Source organism: Sander lucioperca, chromosome 21 (genome assembly GCF_008315115.2).
Source record: "Sander lucioperca isolate FBNREF2018 chromosome 21, SLUC_FBN_1.2, whole genome shotgun sequence".
Taxonomy (NCBI): Eukaryota; Metazoa; Chordata; class Actinopteri; order Perciformes; family Percidae; genus Sander; species Sander lucioperca.
The window spans coordinates 7,536,651-7,560,816 of NC_050193.1; the positions used below are offsets into that span (position 1 = coordinate 7,536,651).

The window sequence follows — 24,166 nt, forward strand, 5'->3', positions numbered from 1 at the left end:
TACCTGTACTGTACCAGTGCTGAACACTGGGGAGGAGAACAGAGGGAATCCTCTTAACTAGGTAATCTCTGCACCCATCTGCTGTTACAGTCATCCACCACATCCATTCCACATTAGTCCCTGTCAACCAGCACAAGTTAAGGTAAGATGAATCCTCTGAGAAAGAGAAAATCAATGCATAGGCTGACAATAAAATATGATATGGTAACATGTCCTTCTGCTTTTCTCCTCCAGACCATGCTGCTGTCTCCTCAGGCAGAGAGGAACTGGGAGGATCTGTGTTTAGTGCTTGAAGATGTGCTGGAAGACCAATCCCACAGGCAGCTGTTTGCCTTAGAGTTGGGCTCTGGAACTGGGCAGCATGTCATACGCTTTGCCCAAAAGATGCCCTTTGTTACCTGGCAGCCATCAGACATCAAAGAAGAGTCTCGGGACAGGTTTGTGGGTTATATTAAAAAAAAAAAAAAGGCTTCAAATAGTTATGCTGTCTTACGTACATCAGACACAACAATCTATTAATGATCCAAGAGAATGGTAATACAGTAGTCATACAGTGTGTGATAGTAAGCTCAAATGGACAACAGGTTGTACATTTTTCAGTTATGTGGATATGAAACAGCAGCAAGTGATTTATGAGAATCTGATTCTAAATTGTAAATGTACAATTAAGTCTGCATACTCGCTTACAGTATTAAGGCATACATTGCTGCAACCCATGCAAAGAATGTGCTGCAGCCAGTCCACCTGGATGCCAGGGAACCATGGGAGAAATGGGCAGGCCTTTCTCGCAGATCCTGTGATGTTATTGTTGCCATTAACTTACTGCAATACAGCTCCTTCAAAACAGCACAGGTAGGCCTGGTTCTAAAAAAAAAAACCCTCAAAGATATTGAGCTAAATTGTGCGAGAAATTCATGGTAATAAAAAATTTTGCGTGAATAGCCATAAAACACAGATCTCAAAATGTGCCCAGACATGTTTCATAAACATTTTTTTTAATCATTTTCCAAGGGTGTTTTCAATGGAGCAGGTCAGATCCTCAGGCAAAATGGCCTTTTGATAACATATGCGGTATGCACCAACACTCGTTACTATGCACTCAAAATAGCATGATGTCATCATGTGAGTGGTAAGTGCAAAAGCTGACACCTTTCCAAATCTTGTTCCAGGTGTATGCTGTTAATGGCACTATTACACCAAGTTGTAATGAACATCTGGATGCAGAGCTTCGACAAATGTGAGTGGCTGTTTATTTCCTCTAATACAACATGGCAACATGTGTCTGGTGAAGCTCTGCTAGTAGGGTGTAAATTGACTTATTAAATGCTTAAACAGGGATCCAGAGTGGGGTCTTCCAGACATCAATGTGTTGAGACAGCTGGCCTATGGGAACGAGATGCGTATGGAGAGGATCGTGAGTCACATACTATAACTTGGATTAACTACTTGGTATTTAACTACAATTTAGCATTTACATCTATATTGTTTTTAATTTCCAGATTGAGATGAAAGAATACTACAAATGCCTCATCTTCAGAAAACTTTAAAGAAGCCATACTGCACAAAGGAAAAGAAAGTTTTGTATACCAATGCACAAGTTAAAGCACATTTCATCATATCACTCATTAATGTAATGTTATGGCCTTTACCCCTCTTATTGAAACATGCATCAATGTGACATGGAACACTGTATTTACATGAATAAAAGTTGCTATACAATTCATGTCTTTCTTTTGAAATCCTGTGGAAGACTTAAGAAAACAATAATCCAAGACAAAGCAAGGGGACAATAAGAACCAGATATTTATTAAATATAATTTTAAAATTACTTTTAAAGTCAGACAGATAAGTATGATGGAAAAAAGAAGTTCACAGATGGCAACTGAAGGGTTACGGAAATCACTGATTGGATGTGTGTGATACATACACGCGGTACTCAATGTTCGCTCTGTAACCATTTCCACATTTATGGAGAGCCAAGTACACTTTAGAAAAGAGTTCCCACCTGTACTTACTATGTAGATATCCTCATCTGTGACAGTTACAACCAAATGCACAGGGAGATGGGGTGCCTGGAGGTCATTTGCAGTTAATTGTAGGTTAAGGTCTTATCTTGTGACGGTTCTTTATCATTGGCAACAGAAATCATTTTAATTAAGAGATGTGGGATGCTATTAGGATTGCTGTACTGCTTTAGTACATATATTTGTACCCACTAGTTGTGTCATTTAATTTAACTTAGAAAAGTATATTAGGACTAAACAACCACCCAGTTATCACTCATCCCACAATGCACAATCCCTGCATATGTGTTTCGTTATTTAAGAAAACTACATTAAGACACTGGATATTCCAAGCAGTGCACAACAAATAATGCCAAAACAAGATAAGATGACACTAGTTTGTGTGCTCACGAACCGAAAACTACAGCTGGAATGGCAAGCTACGGACCTGATGGAGATGTGAGATAGTGCCGTTTATTTCCTTTGACTGTGCTTTCTCTCCCTAGACATCACTCTTTATCCTCACACCCACAATCTCTTAAACAGCACACACTGTCTCGATCACTGCCCAAACTGTTAGGATATGTTGCAGTAGTTCACTTCCATTCCAGAAAATAATGAAAATTTAACATGCAAATTATGCTTTAGAAAAATATGAGACAAAGGATTGCTATATCTTGTCTTCTTTTTATCCTAAATTTTTATCATATTTTCTTATCTTTTAACTTTAATACCACTGACTATTTCTGAGCTGCAGTTATTCATTTAATAAGGAAATACTACATACATATCAGCTGGAAAGAGGGAGGAAGAGGGTTAAAGGGTCTGGGTTTGGTACCCTGTCTTGCAGCTTTCCCATACTTTAGTGGGAAAGAGGCAAGGAGAGCCACAGTTCTGCAACATCATCACAATATTTTACATTGCCACAACATCACAGCAAGGTGGGAGGTGTGTGTTTCCAGAGGGCAGAGAGTCTGGAGAGTGAGGAGAAAGACCAAATGAGGAGGGGGGTGTAGTGTGTCAGACCCTGCAGCGTGCAGGCTTTCAGTCGAAGGAGATCAGCTGTGCCTCAGCACTGCCAGGCACAGCCTGAGAGACCTGCTGCTGCTGCTGCTGCTGCGGGCCACCAGGGGGAGCCACCTAGCAAGAAAAGGAGGTACAGGTAAAAATAGGAGGATGAGCGAGGATTGAGATTGAAATAACCTCAAAAGTAAAAAAAATAAAGATACAAATACATCATTAACTGAGCTTCATGTGTCAGTATGAAAGACACTTTAATTTGCCACAGTCTGTTCCAAACTCTTTACAAGGTTTTCTTAATGCTAACATCTGGTGGCAAGTGGCTGACCTGTTGGTACATGGGCGGCTGGCCGGGCATGTACTGCTGTTGGGGGGGCATATTGGGGTCCTGTCCTGGCAATGCTGAAATCATGTTCTGCATGCTGTATGGCTGGTAGCCCATGTAACCCATACCATTAGTGGGGGCAGGCTGGGACATGGGGGGCATACTCTGGGCCTGAGACACTGCATTCTACACAGAACAAGGACAACAGTTAGTGGGCTAATTATTTCTCTTTAAATATGTTGGTGGTAGTTTGATCAGAAAATAAAAGGGGGAGTCAATCAGACCTGGTAGCCCTGTGTGGGTGTGGGCTGATAGTTGGAGTAGGGGGGACTAGTAGTCGGCGGACCCTGACCAGGAGGAGGAGCAGGCTGCCCATTGGTGCCTGCAGCCTGGTACATGTACGCATTAACCATATTGGGATCTGGAGGAAAAGAGGACAATCAGTCACAGTCACACTCAGGAGCACACTTGATTAAAGCATCTTGCCAAATGTTTCCTGACTGAATATATTGCAGTAGGACAATTACAAATGGTAGAAGCTATTACAAGTTTGTCTTCTTACCTGGGGCAGCACTGGGCATGGCCTGGTACTGTGGTGGTGCAGTCTGCCCAGGCGGGTTCATATAGATGTTGTGCATAGGTGAACCCTCCACAGAACCAGCAGGACTGAAGGTGCCTGGGTAGCTCGGTGGAGCACCAGGCTGGTACACCACCCCTCCTGCCACATTGTGGGGCAAAGACTGCATCTGCATAAGAGCACATACTATATTATATTATCAGACATTTATTCCCAAAGATTTATGAAGAGGTAAATATGGTGTCTACTGTAAATACTCAATTTATTTAAATGGAAAAATGCGACCAATAAAATAAAACTGGAATTACAAAGAGCGCAGTTAATACTGGATTGCAGTGAAGGCCCATGTATCATGCCAACTATTTGCACTGGGTGCTACCCTCGCAATCAATCTGCTAATCCCAATGAAGTATGAAGTGTGTACCTGGGCATAAGGCAGCGAGAAAGCAGGCATTTGGGCTCTCATCTGGACTGTGTGTTTCTGCTGCTCCAGACGCATCTGCCTTTCCTTTTCCTGCTCCTGGAGGCGCTGGATGGCCAGCTGTCGTTGCATCTCCAGGTACTCCTGCAGTTCAAAGACAAACACTTGTGAGCATGGTAATGAGTAGCGCATCAATATCTGCATTTCAGAGAGACTCATTTCATTACCTGTTTCTTCTGCCTCATGATCTCCAGTTTTTGTGCCAGCTGGATCTGCCTCTGTCTCTCTGCTTCCTCTGCAGCGCGACGCAGCTTCTCTCTGTGTTCGTCCCGAAGTGCGTTGAGGGCTGCCCGAGCATCACGCACCTGAGCCAACTTGTCCTGCAGCCCTTCATAGTACACTGCAGACAACATACAGGATGTGATAGTTCAGAGACTGGACACGCAGGGTGACAGAAATGCGTTGGCTAACACAAACTCATGCACAGCTAACACTCACATCGCTTCTCATCTAGCTGGTTGAGGATGTCCAACAGCTGTGGATGCATGTTGTTAATGGACTGGAAGAGTGAGAGCACAGCACTGTCGTTGGTGATGCTGCGCCCACGCATGTGGTTGCTCTTCATGCGGTTAAGGAAGGTGGTGACAGAATTCTGCAGAGCCTTCAGGAACTGCTCATGGTTCTCCTCCGACTCCCCGTTCTGGTACTGCTGCTGGAGGCGGGGACGAGAGGGAACCAAAACGCGGAGAGTCATTTGTGGTCTGCCTACTCCAGTTCAGCTAACCGTAAAAAATACTACTACAAACATCTGCTCGTTTCAACATACCTCCACTATGCTGACTGGCTGGACAGAGACAGGGACAGCGACAGGGACATGACTTTCTACTGGCTGACTGATTGGCGGAAGGGACTCAGCCAATGGCACAGAGGCAGGGGCTGAGGGGGTGGGACTCTTGCGAGCCTCTTCCTGTTTCTTCTCCCAGTACGTTCTGTTCAGGTAACGGGCCAGCTGCAATAATGTAAAAGATTACCATCAGTATTATAAGCATGCTGATGCAAGATTCCAATTAGTCTTCCATTTGGAGGTAGAGAGAAGAGAGAGATACCACATGTACCTCAGGGTCTACATCTTCAGCTGATGGAGCAGAGGAGTTCTGGAGAGAGTAACAAAACAGTTCAATAATTTGCTCAATAATCAGCAGACAGTTAAACCTTGTTTTAATAATGAAAAAAATGTTTGGTAGTGTAAATAATTGAGTTTGCCAGAGAAAAAAGCTTGATGTATACTTCTGCGTAAAATCTACGCCACTGCTACGTACATAGGTACGTGGAGACACAAACCTGCGGCGGACCCTACACGTAGCCCGATGTGCACGTCTCGAAAAATGTAACTACACGCCGCGGCTTGGTAGCATTGCGTTTCCCCTACTATTTCCTGGTTCTCCTTCTCCATAAACAACATGAAATCAAGGAGAGGGTTAACTTTTCCTGCCACAGATTTCCCACCTTGGTCAGAAAGCAGAGGGGAGACACTTTGTTTCTCTCACTATGACTCTAGAGTCTACTCGCTCTGAAGCTAATCACCGTCACTCTCTCACTTTCTCCCTCGCTCTATCACCCACTCCCCACACACACACACACACGCTGGCTGGAAGTATAAACATCAGGCCACTTACATAGGCTACGGCGAAAGCTCTGCGTGGAGCCTCCGCAAAACCATAAATCAAGCTAAAGGCAGCATGAGAAGAAGTCTTACCACAGGGGAAGTGTAGAGGGTGCTGACTGGTGGTGCTGAGGAAGTTACTGGAGTGGGATCAGCTTTGGGGTACATTGAGTAGGAACCCTTTTGCCTCTGTAAGTACACATACAGGTATGTATCACTGTCTATTAATAAACAGACAGTAACAATACAAAAGGGAAATGTTTGCTGTTTAACTCACCATTCGCTCCTTCTCCTCAGCCTCGCTCTGGGAAAGGGCAATGGCCAGCTGCAGCTCCTCCTCCTCCTGCAGTGCTGCCTCATCTCTCTTGGGGGGCATCTGGTAAGAGAGTAGAGCAATTGTAAGATCCATAAACCTCATTAACGGATTGATAAAAAAAAATCTAAATCAGAATGAGATTTATTGCCATAGTAAGTTTTCACTTGCAAGGAATTGCCTTGGTGTATTTGGTGCATACAATAAACATTAAAATGGGAATAAACAATAGATCAAAGTACAAGTCAGTTAAGAACATAAAATAGAAATATTTCATAAAACAATATGTAAAAGACACTAACAAATATGTACAAAAGTATTGTTTTAAAAAAAGGAAAAGAAAGCTGTATGTTTTTTTGTGCAGGGTGTGCATAAATATTAATCAAGGGATGTGCAAAAGTTCACAGTATATATAATATACGCAATTGCCAGGGACAATTAGTCCAGGATGTGTGTTAATGTAACATGTAGTGATTGTGTGGCCACGGCAGCCGCAGCAATCGCAACCACTCAAGACAATGCTGGCGATTCCACCAGCCGTGGCTCTCCGCTTCAGGGACACGCTGGTCTATACGCTTGGTCTATTTTTGACGGAGCTGCGAAGCGTTGCACAAGCCGGGCCATTGCAACCATTTTGACCATCAACTAAGCCATCTCATTATCTACTTCTACCTGGGATTGTTGGGAGAGCGGGCTGGTCAGGTACTCAGGAGGTAGCTCGGCGACGCCTGGGGCGGGGGCTTTTCCTTCAGCTTTCTTCAATGGAGGAGAAAGGGAGGGGTGGCTGGTAAAGAAAAGGGATCAGGGAGGATAAACAACCTTGTTAATCAGAAGAAAGCATGCTGCTTGAGACACCACGTTCTCTACGAAAACAGAATACAAGAAAGTGCATATCTCTGTCAATGCTGCAAAATCTTCTACATTTGTTATTCTAATAAAACAAAATGTTTAACATCTTTTAATCTACATTCAGATTTGGATCTGCATCAAAACACACACATACGTATACTGACTATATGGCTATAGAGTCATGTATAGACCAACAATCTAATTTTCCAGCATTGCTCAAAATGGATATATAAATAGATATGTCTATATAAATGTATATAGATGTCTATATATGTATATATATGTATAAATAGATCAGGTTAAATTAAAGGTATTTTTGTCATACAAACTATATATGTTATAAAAGAGTTTATGTCATATCAAAAAACTACTTGGCACAACATACACTTAATGTCTGGTAACAAACATTTTGTTTATAACCAGTGGAGTGACAGAGGTATTTATAGTCTAGACCAGCTATTCAATGATGAAGGTATGTTAAGTTTTGAAGACCTGACTAGCTTTGAGGTCCCTAGGACATCCTTCTTCCTTTATCTTTGCTTAAGATCAGCCTTAAAATGTTATGAGTACCATGGGGGAACAGTCTTGAGATGCACCCAATCATTAAATGGCTTGTTGATTCTCCTGTGAGAGGATTAGTGTCCAGGATTTATGCTAAACTGATGCAAGTATCCGTAGGAGAACTCCCAATAGTAAAGAAATGGTAGCGAGAGCTGAGCCCGGAGAGGAACGTAATTAATTGGGAGACAGTTTGGGACAACATTTTCCATTGTTCCAAGAACCCAAATCACCAGCAGATCCACTTTAACATATGTCATAGGAGATACTGGACTCCTCAGAAGAGATATGTCTCTAAAGTCATTCCTACTCCCTATTGCACGTTCTGTCAACCTGAACAAACTGGAACATTCCTGCACATGGTCTGGGAGTGTGAACAGGTGCATGAGTTTTGGAATAAAACATCAATAATATCTGATGTGATAGGATGTTGAATTCCTACTGACCCGGTTGTTTTGTTACTTAATGATGACTCTAAATTACATCTACTTGGGAGACAGAAGAAAATTTGGCTAGCCAGATCAACCGCGACCAAGAAAATGATAGCTCAGCGCTGGCTCCCCCCCCACTCGCTTTGTATAAAACAGTGGTTGGCGTATTTTCTAGACATAGTTATGCTTGAGCTCTTTACAGCAAGGATTAACAAAGCCAAATCATCGACTACAGACCTATGGAAAAACGCAGCAGCACAAGCATCAATCCTAATGACCTCAGCATCACAAGAATTAGAGGAGAGCGACTAGGCAAGGTGTGATTTCTGTTTTTGTTTGTTTGTTTGTTTTTATTTTCTTCAAGACCGCAGAGGGTGGGAGAGGGTTGTTGTTCTTGTTCAATTGTGTTTGTCTGTTCTGTATGTTTACAAATATAAAACCAATAAAAATGTATCTTAAAAAATAAATGGCTAACAGACAAACAGGAAATGAAATTCGACGTATAGATAAGGGTCCATGCTAAAGCTGATAGAAAACCCTAAGCTAAGAAGCTATAAAAGGCTGACAGTAATCAGGAACAAAACTATCTAAAACCATTGCATACTTACATAAGTATAATACTACAGCATAACTTGAGCAAGAGAATAATTTACAATGCCAGTGTCATGCACCTAATGAAGTAGTTGTCTACCAGATATAAAAGGCACTGTTCAGAGCCACCATACTTCATCCTCTGAGACTGAAAATTCACACTAGTTACATCACATCTGGGGACCCACTTGTTAAGTAGCTCAAAGCAGGGCTCACACACACGCACTTCCTTCTCTATGCCAAACTTGGGAATGGTGGAGCACTTAGACGAACACTTGCCACAGAAAATCTGGCCGCAGGCTCGACAATGGTGCTGGAAAAGCAAAGAACACAAATCGAAGTCAACTTCCGCACATGCGAAACCTGTAACTGAATGAAGGAAACCATAAAAAGTGCCCTAGTTTCAAGAAAGCCCAGCCTACCTTTCTTGTCATAACTCCAAACTGGACTCTGCACCGGTGGCATTCCTCGGCATCAACCCAGTCTGGGGCCTGGACAAAGCAGACAGACCACATATTACAACAGATATGGTCACTGGAGCAGTCATCCTCTCTTCTAAATAGTTCAGTGTCAATGATCACACAAATCATGCTGATTCTACAGGTATCACCCACTTCATAGCCCTAAGGGACTGTTCGTTTTTTATTTGAGGGGCTAACGTAGGAGTTTTGGTATCTTTAGTCAAAATAGACTTGACCCTCTCTTCGAGAGCAATACATTTTTCTATGACCCGCCAAAATAATTGCGAAAAAAGGCAAGACCCTCCCCAAAAATTATTGATGCCTTTTGTACAGGTTTGCACTTGACAAAGATATACAGATAGCCACTGTTTTTTAACAACCATAACATACATGAGTTAACCTCTGCTTTCTCATCTTACACATCACACTCCACTATTATGATGGCCATTTCAGTAGATTTCCTCACTAACATTGTTGTGGAAACACAATAAGCATGGGAACTAAATGCACACTGCCTGCATTACTTCAAATATAAGTTACTCATCTAGTAAACTAGTATTCACATGAAATAAAACAATAAAACATTGAGACCATTCAACAAAGCACACTGGGTAATAATCCATATTGACATCTGGCCCGCCCAATCAGAAATTCAAAGTTAAGTGTGTAGGTGTGCAAAGCGCTGCAACAATCACAACAACCACGTATTGCTGTTGTGGCCAACAACTGGAAACTTTATACATTGTTCTTCTGCTATTTCATTACTAAATTCACTTCTGAGACTTTTTTTTATGTGAGAAATCAACTATGTAGAGCTCAAATATGGGCCTTTTTATGAAAATTGATGGCTAATTGCAAAGTTCAGAAGCTTCACAGTCTGATGTGACAGCCGGCGGGTGCCTGCCGGGGTCGCTGGCTTGCCGCCCGGCCTGTCCACCTTCACAGACCCCGCTGTGAGCTGGCTGGAGCTCTATAAATAGGATTGGAGATGAGAAGTTTAACTGACACGTAACCGCGATCAGCACTCACACACTCCACTTAGAACCAACTGCAATGTTTAATTTTAAATGAATGTAGCCTACAGGCAGTCTGGCACACGTGGATGGTCCGTGGATGCTCAAGCTTGAGGCAACGCGAAACCTTTCAGCTAGTCAGCTTCATTATATTCCAGCTCCATGTCAGTGACGATACTTTGTCAACAGGTGGCGCAGTTAGCTATAGGGTTGACTCGTGTTGCAGTCATGTTGCGATTTTTTTTGGGTCAGACCCATCTGCTAGCGATTGGGGGCCGAGACTGAGAGCTACTCGGAAAAGTATGCACCAAACAAGCCACTTTTGAAATTTTGCTGTTTTCATGAATACAAACCCCCCCCAGACTAAAAAACGTTGGGTGACCCTCCTCTCAACAAAGAATAAAAACACATGACCCTCCCCTATTTTCCTCCAGTGGTCCATTCCATAAATACCGAATGGTCCCTAACTCACATCAAAACAAGACAAACTAAATGTCTCACTCTCTCTGCTGCAAACATCGCATCGCTCTCCTTAAACTCGGGGAACACATGACCTATGAAAAAAGAAAAGGAAAATAAACCTGTTAATACAGTATGATACTAGTAGTGCATTAATAGAAATTAACAATCATACATAATAATTGTTTTATAATAAAACGTACCATCTTTTTGAACATTGCATGAGCTTTCAGTTGAGTTTTAGTCATTAAAACGTAATTGTATAAATACACATTAATGTGCTTTTCTTATATTTAATTGTAGCTAAGACACAGCTGAGAAACATGTATCTGTGTAATTACACTTTTAGAGATCCTTGGGCTTCATTTCAGGCAAATAAATTTAAGTAAAATACAGCATGCGTCCACTTACCTTCCACTTTCATGATCTGATAGGTGTCTTGGACCACCTTATATTTGGGTTCGTTGCGGAAGGCGTGAGCCCAGGCCTGGATCAGGTACAGGATCTTGTTTCTTACGTTTGGTTCCGTCTGTTTCTGGTGGTAAAAGAACCACACAGTGAAATAAAAAGTCTCTACACCTCTAAATTCCTCTAGTGTTTATATTCTATGTTTCTGTTGTCACATAACATTGGTACAACTGAGCTTTTCAAACACAAACTAAATCAAAATACATTGTGTTTGAGACAAGAACTGAGGTGGGAAGTCCCTTGTTTTGGTCTGTCACAAGGCTATGACATCATCAGGAAGTGGAAACCAGCATAGGCTGCAGGAGCTCGTGTCACATGATATAGCAAAGATCCAATCACATATTGCTAACTCACGCTGTCATGCAGCCAGCTGCCTGATGTGATAAGGCTTCCAGCCAAAATATGGTCAGACAAATCACCCTGTCTATGTGTAACAGGTCAAAAACACTGCACAGATATGAATTCCATATTATTTAACCCGATTGATTAGAGGTGAAACAAGTAGTCAATTAATCGAACAACATAAAATTAATCAGGAAAAAAAATAGAATGACAATTAATTTATCATTTCAGACGTTTTATCAACCAAAACTGCCAAAATTTTCACTGGTTCTGGCATCTTGAATAGAAGGATTTGCAGCTTTTCAGTTTTATATCTTTGTGAACTGAATATGTTTGGGTTTTAGACTGTTGGTTGAACAAAACAAGAGATCTGAAGATGTTAGTTATCCCTTAGTCCACGTGTCAAACTCAAGGCCCAGGGGCCAAATCCAGCCCATTACAGATTTTGTTCCGGCCAGCATATCAATTTAGGTTCACAACTAATATTGGCCGCCTAGCTGTGCACAACACCAAAAGTCAGTGACAGTGTAATTATGTGACACTTAAAGCAGATTTTGGCAGATTGGGCAACTTTGAGCCTCAGAAATTCCCCCACAACCAGATAGTTTACATATTCAGGCTGTGAAACAGGTTGCTAGGAGTCAGCTGTGTGGTAGCGTGCTTTTAAAAATGTAATCTTTGTTTTTCATGTTTTGCTAAATTCTATAATGGCTAAGAAACTTTTTTGCCGACTTTTTAGGGTTTTATGTCGACCAAACTGTATGCGAGAAAGCTATATGAGACATGCAATAAAACAACCAAAGATATTTTACTTTTTGGGTTAAATAAAAGCATGTCAGTAAACTCTACATGTCTGGCCCTTGTTGTGATTATCATTTTCCAGTGTGGCCCTTAGTGAAGTTGAGTTTGACACCCCTGCCTTAGTCGAATAATCAAAAATATGAATTGACACATTAACCAACAACAAAATAATCATTAGTTTCAGCACTAAACCCGATTAAATAAATGCTGCAACCGACGTCAGTTCACCTTTTGTCAGCAAATCCAGCTTCACAATGAAAAGACAGTACTGACCAAAACAAAGGTCAAAACTCACAGTATGTAGGGACTTAGAAAAAAACAAATTGTAGCAAAAAAAGTATATTGGAAATTAAACAGAGCAGGATTATGAAGTTCAAGAAATTAATACAATGGGGGTCACCTTAAGTAAATCCTTCAGTTCCTCCATAGTTTGTTTACTCGCCACCTCATCGTGGACTGTCTGGCCACAGTTCTTCACCACTGACTCCAGGACCTGAAGGGTGAGGTCACATAATCATTCGCTATGCCAACTACGTTACACATATTTCACCAAAGCAGCTTTTTCCAAATGAAGAGGTGACAAAATTAGAGCTGCAATTGTCAGTTGATCAATTGTCAACTATTAAATTAATTGTCAAATTTTGATAATTGATTAATCGGTTTGAGGCATTTTTTATGACTCTGATTTCAGATTCTTAAATGTGAATATTTTCTAGTTTCTTTACTCCTCTGACAGTAAACTGAATAGCTTTGAGTTGTGGACAAAACAAGACATTTGAAGACATCATCTTGGGCTTTGGAAAACACACATTTTATAGACCAAACAATTTATCGAGAAAATAATCAACAGATTAATCGACAGTGAAAGTAATCGTTAGGTGCAGCCCTAGACAGAATTGTGACAATACAGCACACAGGTCTTACCTCAAGTGCGTAGAGGGCCACATGTGGATTTTTGTCATTCAGCTTCTTCTTAATGGCCCCGATGGCATATTTAGCTCTGCAAGGACCAAAACAAGAACATTGCTCAATAGAAATATCAAGACAATAAATTAAGTTAGCAAGGTACACAAAAAACAATAAACCCAATACTCTAATTAGCTATTTTCAACTTCAACAGCTGATGATATGAATGCAGAGGAAGTGGGCAGAATTACTTACTGTGCGTCTCCTTGTCGAATGAGATCACAGATCTGCAGGATGGATTCCCAGTCAGTCTCCAGCAGCAGCTGACTGGTGGCTTTATCTGCAATTAGTACAGATGGTTAAAGCGTTATAACATTATACAGTATTGTCCATCTAACGTCAATATCTGCTATACCAAACAAACATGACATGACATTAAACAATACCAGGCTTCCTCCTCTCCTAATTACAGTCCTAAGTGTTGTCAAATTTGACTTTGCCAAAGTGGGCAACTGCCTCAGACCCCAAATGCCCCAACTTGAAATTTTTGGCAATAAGTTTACTAACTGTATCTTTGGGAATATGGAAATATGCACAGTTAACGGTACACTATCCACTAACATCTTATGGCCCTGTGTCAGCATTTATGCTAGTTTTAGGAACTAAATGTAAGTCCATGCTTACAGATTGGATATTTCTTAACTTCTGTGTTTTAAATTACCACATCAACAAAAAATACTGTACAAAATGCACGGAGAGTTGTTTATCAACTGAGTGCCAGTCGCTCATTTTTACCCCGGGCCCCCCTAAAAGGTTAATCTGGCCATCAATATCAACTGAAAAGCATGTATATAGTGTGTTGATACATAATTGTCTGCTAGTTATTAATTTAACTTCCAAGACAATGGTTTTATCTGACGGGACTGTCAATTTTCCAACATATCTAGCTACATGTATGACAAAGTTGATTTTCCCCCCTGGGATAGTGCTAGTGTTATTAGCCCCATAACGTTACCTTTGCCAGCTGTATTTTAATGGAAAGGTGTCTAATTCAGTGTAACGTTGATCTATACAAGGACTAACGTTTAGATAAGCGGCTAGCTAGCTAATTATAATTGTCTAGCAGCTAGCTAGCTAGCTAAGTTATCTTATCAACCTGTTGTGGACTTAAGACAACACTAAAAGTCATAAGTTAGCTAGCTATCTCACAAATGACAATGTTGTGCATCTTGTGCTGCTTGGCTATCTGGGATAGCTGAGCCATGTCATCAGTTATGCAGTAACATTAACATTATTACTGAATCACTAACGTTAGCTAACGTTAAATGAAATGAACAGCCAGGTTTGGCGTGGCTAATAGCACGAAGGTAACACAAGGATAAGGTAGCGTAGCTGTGATTGGACTTTATGCAACGGACACATAATACTGTATTTGCTACTTAGTTCAGTTGCTAATTTAAGTGAGCCCACCATCTGGGCCTCTAAACAAAGCGAAATTGTTAGCAGGCTAAAGGTAGCTGGCCTGAGAGCCACAGCCCCAGCGTCTGTCAAAACAATACGCTGGAAAATATCGCACTTTGACTAATAAACTATTAACTTAACGAATGTATTGGTAACTTACCCAGAAGCCTCTCAAAGGTACCTCCACCTTTTCCCATATTAGATTCAAAGTCTCAAAGTAGCTGTCGAGGCGTCTTGTTTAGTGCAGGGATCCTGATATGCTCACCGATGATGAGGTTAGCCTGTTAGCTTCTGTGTTAGCCACGGCCGGAGCACAGCTGTACAGCTCTTCCTACTTCCCACTTCCGCCGTAAAATCCCCATGAAACTCCCTCTGGCGACTGATAAATGCAACGAAGTACATTTTTAGTTATCAGAAGTTATTATAATGTCGACAGAGGCGGAAGTAAGTCCATTTACAGTACTGTTCAGTTGTGAAGTCATCTTTAAGTGTTTCATCCTTTTTAATTATAGTATTGATATTTCATATATTTTGGTATTATTGCTTTTTCATGATAGTCATATTATTTTATTTATGTAAATTGTGTGTTCTTTATAATATTGTGAAATGTTAACATTATTTAGGTAGAGGCTTCACATAAGCCTATTGGGGTTTCTGCCTCTCCCTACACTGTACATTCTGTTATGTTTATATTTATCATTTTAAATGTGCAAAATAAAAACTAAACTAAACTATAGTTTAGTTTAGTTTTTATTTTATTTTGCAAGAAGCAGAAAATAATCATAAGCCTTCTACTCTACTATAGGGACATATTGTACTGTTTATTCCACTACATGTATATGACAGTTATACCAGTTAAATAACAGATTAAAATATTAGAAGAATAACTAGAGAATATGATGTATTGTTATAGTAAATTAAACTACCCAACAGTATATAAAGTAGTTAGCTGAAGAGTAATTTACCACCTCCTAAAAATCTTGTTTTTCCTGACCTCCAGTGGTTTAACTACTCACCTTGCTGCAGTGGTGGGTGTACTCCAGGGCCCTGTGACATCATGTTGGGTATGGTTACAGGTGCAACAAAGCATGCACATTTCTGTCCACACCCAACCAGTGTGCCCCGAGATGAATCAGGCTTGTAACTTCCAACCAGAGAGGCCTGCAGTTGTAGTTGGCTCTGTGGATGGTGTACCTCACTGTGAATGATATCATGTATAATTCATTGTTACCGCAATTGTGTTGGTACTACACCTTTATAGCTATTTTGAGACACTGTACTGCTTATTTACAATGTAAATAGTGCACTTGTCTCACTCTCTACATTTCCCCCGTTATAATTGACAGTAAAATAGCACAGTCTGCCTTACTGTATTTACAGCATTACTTTACCAACATTGGTATAGGCCTACTTAGGTCATGTATGAGTCACTACCTGGCACTTGGAACACTGGTGCCCATTGTTATTGTGGTGCTGTAATGCTCTATAAAGTGGCATTGTGTTGCTCTGTCTTCTGCTGTTACGGACATAGAGATACAGCAGATAGAACGCAAATGCCATGGTATACAGTATTTTCTATGCTGTTAATCTAGTTTAAGAAAATGTAGTTTGGGAAAGAGTATTGAAATTCAGAAGCATGTACAGTAACCAAACTCCAAGGCTCTCAAATGGTTTTAATTCGCTGACAATTGTTTTTGAAACTCTCTGTGGATGATCATTTACTTCAAAGTAAAGGAGCACAGAATCTGAGGGATCTGAACAATGTCTCATGAATAAAGATTATGCTTTTTCCACTGTGGCTTGTAACATCCCACATTGCTTACACACAGAGACACTGACACATAGGCATGCACACGTGTTACAAACTTGCACATTCTGTGTTGATCTGTTTGTTACATTATGATGATCATATCATTTAAAATATCCAAGATATGTGATTGGATGAAAACTTTAGCCATATCAGTAAATTATTGTCCATTGTGACAAGGAGGTGAGATCTGAGATCCAGAGAGCCTGGTTTACTCTACTCACTGTTAATTGAAGGATACAAGGATTTTTATGTTGTAAAATAAATATGTCTTCTTCTCTGTTCCTGGTACAGGGTAGCCGAAGAGGAGATGGAAGATTTAAGATGGAGGACCACAAACACACTCAACAATATGGCACCACAAGCAAATGTACACACATCCCCATTGTTCTATTGTTCTTCTCCACTCAGTATAACCCGTAGTAGTGTTTACATAAAGGAGCAAACAAAGATTTTCTTTTTAAAACTACTATAATACTTCTCTCAAACACATGCAGTAAGAGTAAGATTTTATCTGTTATCATAAAAATGTAAACACACACTATTTCCCTCAGTAGACGATTTGGAGGACAAAAATGTTTATTGTATTTAACACTTACAGAGAACAAGGTTATTAAAGGATATCAGGTATGAAATAATAAAATGAGTTCAGTTGCTCCCAAACAGCCTCCTGCAGCTTTTCAGAGAAAAAAGCTAACTGGAATAACATTAAATATAAAATAATTACAAGTAGCAAAATCAAAAGGAGAGGAGTCAGGTTTGTCATTGTTTAGGGTGTACTTGTGGGACTTGAAGGCATTCCAAAATTTTGGAAACTTAAACATAACCTTTGACTTGTGTGGCAGGTGCCCTGCGAGGACTACTTTCTCCACTGCTGAAGGTGGGAGAGCCTGGCATGCCAGGGGGACTTGACCCAGCATAGAGCAGAGATCCCCCAATGAGGAGCAAGGCTGATGCCCCCCAGCCAATGTAAAGGGCAGGGCCAAGCTCACGCTTGTGTGGGGCTGCCACATGTGGATCATAGAAATCCCTGATGATGGAGTGGGCAGTCCAGCAGACGGGCACAAGGTAGAGGAACCCTGCAATGGCAAAAATGGCGCCCGAGATGCGAGCAATACGGGCCTTGACGCTGTTTACACCGATGCACTTAGTACACTTGACTCCTAGGACACCCAGAGACAGAGCCAGGCCACAGATCAGGATGGAGAACACAGTGAGGCCTCGGGCAGCCTGCATGTCACTGGGCAGAGCCAGCAAACTGTCATACACCTTACACTGGATCTGACCTGTGCTCTGCACAATGCAATTCATCCAAAGGCCTTCCCAAATGATCTGAGCCGTCACTATGTTGTTACCGATGAAGGCAGTGACCCGCCACAGAGGGATGGCACATACTATCGCCCCACCCACCCACCCCACAAGGGACATGATTAGGCCCAGCAACTGCATGCCCGTGGTTGCCATGGTGAAAGGTGTTGTTTGAATCAGATGGATTTGTCTTTGTTTTATTTCAGTCTTTGTTTGTTGCAGAAAGACAACTTATAGTCCCACAAAGAGTCTACAGTACTGGAAATATTGCGCTCCACTGCAGGATCCTCAGTCTTCAGGTGATGATGTCGTTGAGCTCAGCTTGGGTCAGACAATGACAGGTATCCTGAAAATCAGAAATGGACAAAAAAGTAGAACCAATTTGAATCATTGTTTAGCCATCATACAAATAGTGCTACAAAACTCACAGATAATATTTCTAACTTCTTACTACCTGCAACAATGACCATTACATTAGTAAAGTATGAAAAGACTAATGGAGCAAATATTTATCATACATATTTGGAAACAGGCAGCGAGGCCCATGTTTAGTGGATTCCAGTGAGAACCACAGAGAATAGCCGTCTTTGACACAGCTGTGGGTGTCGAGCTACGCCTTGCCTGGTGAGTGGATTATCTCAGAAAAACATGAGGAGACTCTGAAACACAAGCATCTTTCATGAAGGCTTGTAGAGTGGGCCAGGAGGACCTATGTCATCTATTTATCACAGCTCTCAGTATCCACATTTTACCAATTCTGTAAATCAAAACCTCCCTGCATAATCAATCCAGGGGTTGCTTTATGACAGGGATGGATTCAAAAATGTCAAAGAGGTAAGCTTTACCTATTGAACCCCTTTAAGATAAACATGTATCCAATAGATCCCCATCTGAGGGGATTTTTAGTTAGATGAGATACAAATAAAATGACAAAGTCTATGTTGTAAGTGGGCAGATAACAATGGATCATATGAATCCTTGAAATCAGAATAATCATTCTGACAGGCCTATTCTCCCACTTTTACAAAATATTGTGCACAAATTTACAATGTTCCTCAAAGGCCCCCACACCCCACTTTAGGAATTTGTGCCTTATCTTTGGTACAACTAATAGCTCTGCCTAGAGAGATACTTTTCAGGAAATTATTGCAATAAAATATGGATATTAAATTGAGACAAAGGTCAACATATAATACAAGAATTGCTGGTAACAGTCTTTATATTCCACCAAACTCATCACATTTCACACAAATGTATTGTTCAATTTGATTTTGAGATTTTTGGAAATGTCACTAATGCACTACTAGAGGATATTATAAAGGATATTTACCTCAAAAAAGTTCTCTCGCTGCTCTCCTTGGTCCACAGGATAGTGTTACTGGTCTTTGCTAGTGTAGATCAGTTGGGATGCCTGGAGTTGTGAATGACGGCCCTGAGAATTCAGTTCAGTCCACAGGAAGGCTGAAGCGCTGGAGAGGCTCTATCTCGGAGGTCAGGTGAACTGAAGTAGAGAGGGTCGATCAGTTTCGACACCCAGGACTGGACTGGAGATGGGGCTGCCCTCCGAGATGCCAGCACAAGTCTGTGTGGCAGTGGGCAGAAGCATGCGCTTGTGTGCACGGCCGTGTCAGTGTGTGAATGAGTGAATGTGTTTGAGTGTGTCTCCCAGTGCCTGGTGTACGAGCACAATGCCCTGCTGTTTCGTGTGCCCTCCCTCCCTGCTCCTCGTCAACCTCTGTCCCAACCCTGCAGCCCCTCACATCCATCCAACTCGGCCACCCATTTTCTCTTCTTTTTCGACTTTGACTCGCTTGTTCATTTATGAGAGTCTTCTCTTTTCTTCTACCCTCCTCTTTTTTTTCAATCTGTTTATGGGTTTCATTGAAGTTTTGGAGTGTAGGGAGTCAGTCCTTATGCAACCTCTTGTTCACTGTTCTGACAGGGAAAATGTGGTTCATTGTTGTTTTTCATATGGATTTGTAATTAAATAAATATATTTCACATACTGGATTGACACTGAAAAGATAATCACAAATACAAAATATTAAGTATGATGTTTAAATGCTGCAGAAACTAGAGGAGATAATTAGGGGAGCACTATTTTTGCCGCCATGCAGGCGACCAGGACTGAAGAATGGATGAAGCCTGTCAGTAAATGTATCTGTGAAGGTGTGAATGTGGACTCCAGATTCTGCGCAGTAGAAGGACACACGGCCTTCTGTGTAGTCCAGAAACACGCCCACTTTCCAGGGTCTCTGCTCGAGTGCCAATGGCGTGACAGGAGAGGTGTTGGCAATAAACTGGCCTCCAGCCTTCAGGCTTAAAGTCCAGAAACCATTTGCAGGGCAGACAGTGAACTTGCCCTTCCTGTTTATGGACTGTCTGACAACACCCAGATTCCACTCAATCTTCTCCCCGACTTCCACCTCCCAGTAGCACCTCCCACTGCTGAGGCTTTCTTTGGCCAGTACGTTCGCCACGCGGTCAAACCGCTTGGGGTGATCTGGTACCTCCTGAAGCTTGTCCGTGTGTCTCACCTGTTTTCTGTCATCTGAGACAGAGAGGAAGGGGTGGGCTGTCTTAGCGCTCAGATTGACATCCACTAAAAAGAGGGAGGAGAAAAGGTCAAGAGCACACTGTAAGAAAAGATACACTATATCTACTCAATAAAAATGAGGCACCAGATTACAAGCAATATTATTAATTAAATTTCACATGGTTTGGTATTGAGTAAATATGAATTAAATGAGACCCTTAATAGTTATCCATTTAATATGAGTATATTCTAATAGAAAACAGTACAGAATTAATTATAGCCTAAACAAAAATATTGAGTTGATTTGAAAAAGATAAACTCCCTAATGTGTAAATAGTACTAATAAAAATTAATTTAATTCTACATATCAATGATATATAATTGAGTAATAATCATCTACATTAATCTGCACATCGATTTGAATTTAATCAATGCAATGAATTAAATCTAAATATTTTTCTTAGGAATAACTAGTCTATGGCCCAGAAAGTACAGAATTTAACAAATACTCAAAAAAGAATTTTATTAGCAATTCACTTCTGTGCTTTCGACTCATTGTAGTAGTGCTGGGCAGTATACCGGTATACAGGTATTAATTTCCCACATAATATGAATTTTTCATATACCGTAATACCGGTGCAATGCTGCAGAGAACGCTACGGCCGAATTGATCTGCGAGTGACTTCAGAATGGGACCCCTGTTAACTTCATGCCCTTCTCACTCATGGTTGTAAATTTACGACAATTAATAACCCACAACTAACTCTCTTTAATAGGATAAAATACCATAGCACACAACTATTTGTGACTTTAAAAATTTCTAACACTAATAATTTTACATTTAGCCTACAAATTTACACAGCCGAACGGCATGCTGGGTAACATTATAGCTGCTAGCTAGCTAGGTTGACAGGAAGTGGTTTTCAATTAAAATTAGCCTGATTACATTGATTTGAATTAACTCAATATTCTCTCTATTTGGGATTAGATAAATATAATGCTTATGTTTTATTTAACTACAATGGTTGGATTTTATTCCAAACATTTTTATTTGAAATTTAATTAAATATTTGCCTCAAAATCAAAAACACAATCATATTGAATATATTTTACCTAATACATTAATTCAAATCTACATGACCACAGAATCATTTCTTACAGTGCAATAAAGGGCTGTACGAAAATGACTGGGGTGTGGAGTGTGAGTTAAATCTTATATCTATGTTTATTAAATTGCATTATCAATGTTTTATGTGGACCCCCCCCCCAGTAATTTGTGTACAGTCCTTTACACAGTTTTTCTGTGTAGATGAAGACTTACCTGTGTATTTCTCTATTCGCTTAAGTTCTGTCAAAGAAGACCATAGGAAAAAAAGAAATGTCATTGAATTAATTGTAGAATGATTATTTAATCATTTAAGTTAAAGATAAAAGCTGCATTACTCACCAGATTTGGAGAGCCTGTTGACTTCTACCTTTATCTTTTCCATTATGTCTGCCAGTGCTCGTCTGGTGACCCCAACACAAGGGTCAGTTTCTACGGTAACCTTGGACCAATCCTTCATCTCAGAGGGGCATATTGTGGGAACAATGTTCTGCATCCAGCACGATGAACAAAGTTTTCACTGATGGTAGCCAGTCACCAATATCAATATATTATCTGCAGAAGGTTAAGGTGCTTACCACAGTAACTTGCTTTGTATCGTCACTTTGATCACTGTTTACAGGAATCTGAGGTTCAGGTTCAGTGGTCTCCTTCCTCAGCTCCTGGATCTCCTGTTCGATCTCTTTCACCAATGTTTCTACTTTTTTATCCTCCTCCCTCTGTCTCTCCTCAATTGCATCAACCACCGCTTTGTGATTTTTTTCCATAGCATGTACGAGGGCAGAGAAGACCTTCTGGCTCTCTCGCACTTCTCTGAGGTAGGAGTTCTAATTGGACAACAACATGCATCATCATTTAATGATATCCTTTTTTTTAAATAAAGATTTTTAATGATGCAGAGTTTTCTGACGCACCTTTTGGAGCTCGAGAGAATATTTCAACCTTTCTATCTTCTGCAGCCTTTCCTGAATCATTTGCTCAACATCTATAACCTGTAACAGTGACATAAGCATTCACAAATATATTATACTGTATGTAACACTTATTAGATCACATATGATTGAAAAACTGACAAATGCAATAAAGTACCATTTCCTCATCGGGTGGTTTCTGTGGTCGAGCCGTCCTGTAGTTGTGTGAGACTTCTGCCAGAATGCGGTTGACGCTGAGGTCAGGTCTGTCAGTGAACAGTCTCTTACAGTGGGGGCAGTATTTGGACTGGTGTCGTGTCCAGTAGTGGCTGAGACAGGATAAGCAGAAACTGTGTCCACATGGTATAGTCACTGGGCTGGTGAAGATGTCTCTACACAGAGAACACAAGAAGTGTTTCTCGGGCAGGAGGCTAATTGTAGAGGCCATATTCTGAAAATGACAATGACATGACAATGTCAACAGTACGAGAAAGCTTTTTTCTGTTCTTTTGAGGATTTCAATTAAATAAGCTTGCACTTGAGGGAGTGTTGTGTTTGAATGGTAAATAAGGTAACACAGAAAGAACCATTACCAAAATGTAATAAAAGTATGAAGAAAAGCACTGGTTCTGCAGTAAAGTTGTCCTGATGACATTATTAGATTGTAATTACTGATGAATCACTGTGTAAGTAGCATTTTGTAAAGTAACTAGAACCTATATATGTTATACACTGTAAATGTAGTGGAATAAAAAGTACAATATTTCCCTCAAATGTATTATATAAGTATAAAGAAGCAGAAAATGGAAACATTACAAATACCTCAAAATTGTACATGAAGTAAATATACTCCCTTATTGTATTTGAGAACATATTGATATATGCTGTCTGTCAAAGCTACATACTGCAAATTTGACAAATGCAAAGTATTATCAAATCAAATATTCCATCTTGAACTATAAGTTCTTGCCACTGACCTGCTTAAAAAGGAGCATTTGTAAGCATCTCAAATGTCAAAGCACAAATATTTTCAGTTCAGACATGCAGCATTCAGAGTCTCAGGACAAATGGGACGCCATGTTCTTGAGCAGAATGGCACTCCTCTCATATTATGCAATGACACACTAACGACATGATATGTCATTGTTTTTACTTAGTGAAGTCTAGCCCTCTCTGATTATTTTCTACCATTGTCATTGTCTCGGACATTTGAGTTCAAAAGAATTTCTTTGTGATCAAGGAGAGATACACTAACAAAGAACAGAAGCAGCTATAAAACATGTGATGTTAAGTATGTGGTCAAACAGGTAGCAACCAAAGTGTTTGTTATGTCAGGGCGGGAGGGGGGGGGGGGGAAACTACTGGCTACAGTACAAGTCAACACAAAGCAGCAACTACTGAAATGTTAAGTTTTGTCTACATTGACATTCATAAAACACTCTCAGATTATGCAACATGTCCATAAATGATTTGAAGGTCTGAATTCAAAGGAAAATAGGTAGCTTTTCCAAAAGTAAAACAGAAAGTAATGTAAAGGTAAAAACATTTACTGAGCAGAGTGTGGTCTTACCTCTTCAGGTTGATCTTGTCCAGGTAACTCTGCTTTCAGTCTCCTTCTATTCACAGTTTCAGGTAATAAATAATACGTAGACTGCAAATGGTTTACACTGAACAGGTGCCGTAAGGTGTGTGTTATCTAGGAAAAGGGCAATGCTTTAGACAATGGCACTCTCAGTTGAGACTCCACCCTGAATGTTATCTGAGCTACTCTTTAACTAACCTACAGTGAGACATCAGGAAATGTTGGAGATTGAATTTTGTGGTTGCCAAACAACAA

General features: G+C 40.5%; 4 protein-coding genes across 9 annotated transcripts; 1 reads left to right on the forward strand and 3 right to left on the reverse strand.

Annotated features, from left to right (window-relative positions):
• The first annotated feature begins 25 nt into the window (after window positions 1-25).
• Window positions 26-1,988, forward strand: zgc:103625 (methyltransferase-like 26 B). 2 transcript variants are annotated; one of them, XM_031312617.2, is made up of 7 exons: window positions 26-142; window positions 235-437; window positions 690-852; window positions 1,012-1,071; window positions 1,170-1,237; window positions 1,336-1,414; window positions 1,500-1,988. In XM_031312617.2, exons 2-7 carry the CDS (start codon window positions 238-240, stop codon window positions 1,545-1,547), a joined length of 618 nt encoding a protein of 205 aa, XP_031168477.1. In that variant the 5' UTR covers window positions 26-142; window positions 235-237; the 3' UTR covers window positions 1,548-1,988. The 2 variants fall into 2 exon arrangements, with proteins under 2 accessions (XP_031168477.1, XP_031168476.1); XM_031312616.2 differs by having other exon boundaries at window positions 88-437.
• Window positions 1,786-15,040, reverse strand: hgs (hepatocyte growth factor-regulated tyrosine kinase substrate). Of its 5 annotated transcripts, none has more exons than XM_031312611.1 (20): window positions 14,823-14,859; window positions 13,457-13,541; window positions 13,220-13,295; window positions 12,696-12,788; window positions 11,096-11,219; window positions 10,727-10,779; window positions 9,174-9,242; window positions 8,940-9,064; window positions 6,989-7,106; window positions 6,287-6,385; window positions 6,103-6,198; window positions 5,462-5,500; window positions 5,173-5,355; window positions 4,845-5,058; window positions 4,574-4,746; window positions 4,350-4,490; window positions 3,911-4,094; window positions 3,633-3,769; window positions 3,352-3,534; window positions 1,786-3,143 (listed from the first exon to the last, which is right to left on the reverse strand). In XM_031312611.1, the coding sequence occupies exons 1-20, from the start codon at window positions 14,857-14,859 to the stop codon at window positions 3,048-3,050; spliced, it is 2,325 nt and encodes a 774-aa protein (XP_031168471.1). In that variant the 3' UTR covers window positions 1,786-3,047. The 5 variants fall into 5 exon arrangements, with proteins under 5 accessions (XP_031168471.1, XP_031168473.1, XP_031168475.1 ...); XM_031312613.2 differs by having other exon boundaries at window positions 3,048-3,143; window positions 11,096-11,213; window positions 14,823-15,040; XM_031312615.2 differs by having other exon boundaries at window positions 3,048-3,143; window positions 4,845-5,055; window positions 6,995-7,106; window positions 14,823-15,040.
• Window positions 15,041-17,028: 1,988 nt separating this feature from the next.
• On the reverse strand, window positions 17,029-19,752 carry cldnk (claudin k). The gene is made up of 2 exons (XM_031312750.2): window positions 19,108-19,752; window positions 17,029-18,123 (listed from the first exon to the last, which is right to left on the reverse strand). Exon 2 carries the CDS (start codon window positions 17,931-17,933, stop codon window positions 17,286-17,288), a length of 648 nt encoding a protein of 215 aa, XP_031168610.1. The 5' UTR covers window positions 17,934-18,123; window positions 19,108-19,752; the 3' UTR covers window positions 17,029-17,285.
• Window positions 19,168-24,166, reverse strand: btr02 (bloodthirsty-related gene family, member 2). The gene is made up of 7 exons (XM_031312747.2): window positions 23,900-24,166; window positions 22,508-22,780; window positions 22,333-22,410; window positions 21,997-22,245; window positions 21,761-21,908; window positions 21,635-21,661; window positions 19,168-20,379 (listed from the first exon to the last, which is right to left on the reverse strand). Exons 2-7 carry the CDS (start codon window positions 22,775-22,777, stop codon window positions 19,835-19,837), a joined length of 1,317 nt encoding a protein of 438 aa, XP_031168607.1. The 5' UTR covers window positions 22,778-22,780; window positions 23,900-24,166; the 3' UTR covers window positions 19,168-19,834.

Excerpts from the sequence above, each read along its gene's own strand:
- zgc:103625 (XM_031312616.2), top strand. The coding sequence starts at position 148 with ATGAATCCTCTGAGAAAGAGAAAATCAATGCATAGGCTGACAATAAAA. Across the intron at positions 438-689 it reads AAAGAAGAGTCTCGGGACAG|TATTAAGGCATACATTGCTG; the intron begins GTTTGTGGGTTA and ends ACTCGCTTACAG. Across the intron at positions 1,238-1,335 it reads GATGCAGAGCTTCGACAAAT|GGATCCAGAGTGGGGTCTTC; the intron begins GTGAGTGGCTGT and ends ATGCTTAAACAG.
- hgs (XM_031312611.1), bottom strand. The coding sequence starts at position 14,859 with ATGGGAAAAGGTGGAGGTACCTTTGAGAGGCTTCTGG. Across the intron at positions 13,296-13,456 it reads ATTCGACAAGGAGACGCACA|AGCTAAATATGCCATCGGGG; the intron begins GTAAGTAATTCT and ends TGGTCCTTGCAG. Across the intron at positions 11,220-12,695 it reads AACTGAAGGATTTACTTAAG|AAACAGACGGAACCAAACGT; the intron begins GTGACCCCCATT and ends TTTTACCACCAG.
- cldnk (XM_031312750.2), bottom strand. The coding sequence starts at position 17,933 with ATGGCAACCACGGGCATGCAGTTGCTGGGCCTAATCATGTCCCTTGTG.
- btr02 (XM_031312747.2), bottom strand. The coding sequence starts at position 22,777 with ATGGCCTCTACAATTAGCCTCCTGCCCGAGAAACACTTCTTGTGTTCT. Across the intron at positions 21,909-21,996 it reads ATACAAAGCAAGTTACTGTG|AACATTGTTCCCACAATATG; the intron begins GTAAGCACCTTA and ends TGCTGGATGCAG. Across the intron at positions 21,662-21,760 it reads CAACAGGCTCTCCAAATCTG|AACTTAAGCGAATAGAGAAA; the intron begins GTGAGTAATGCA and ends CTTCTTTGACAG.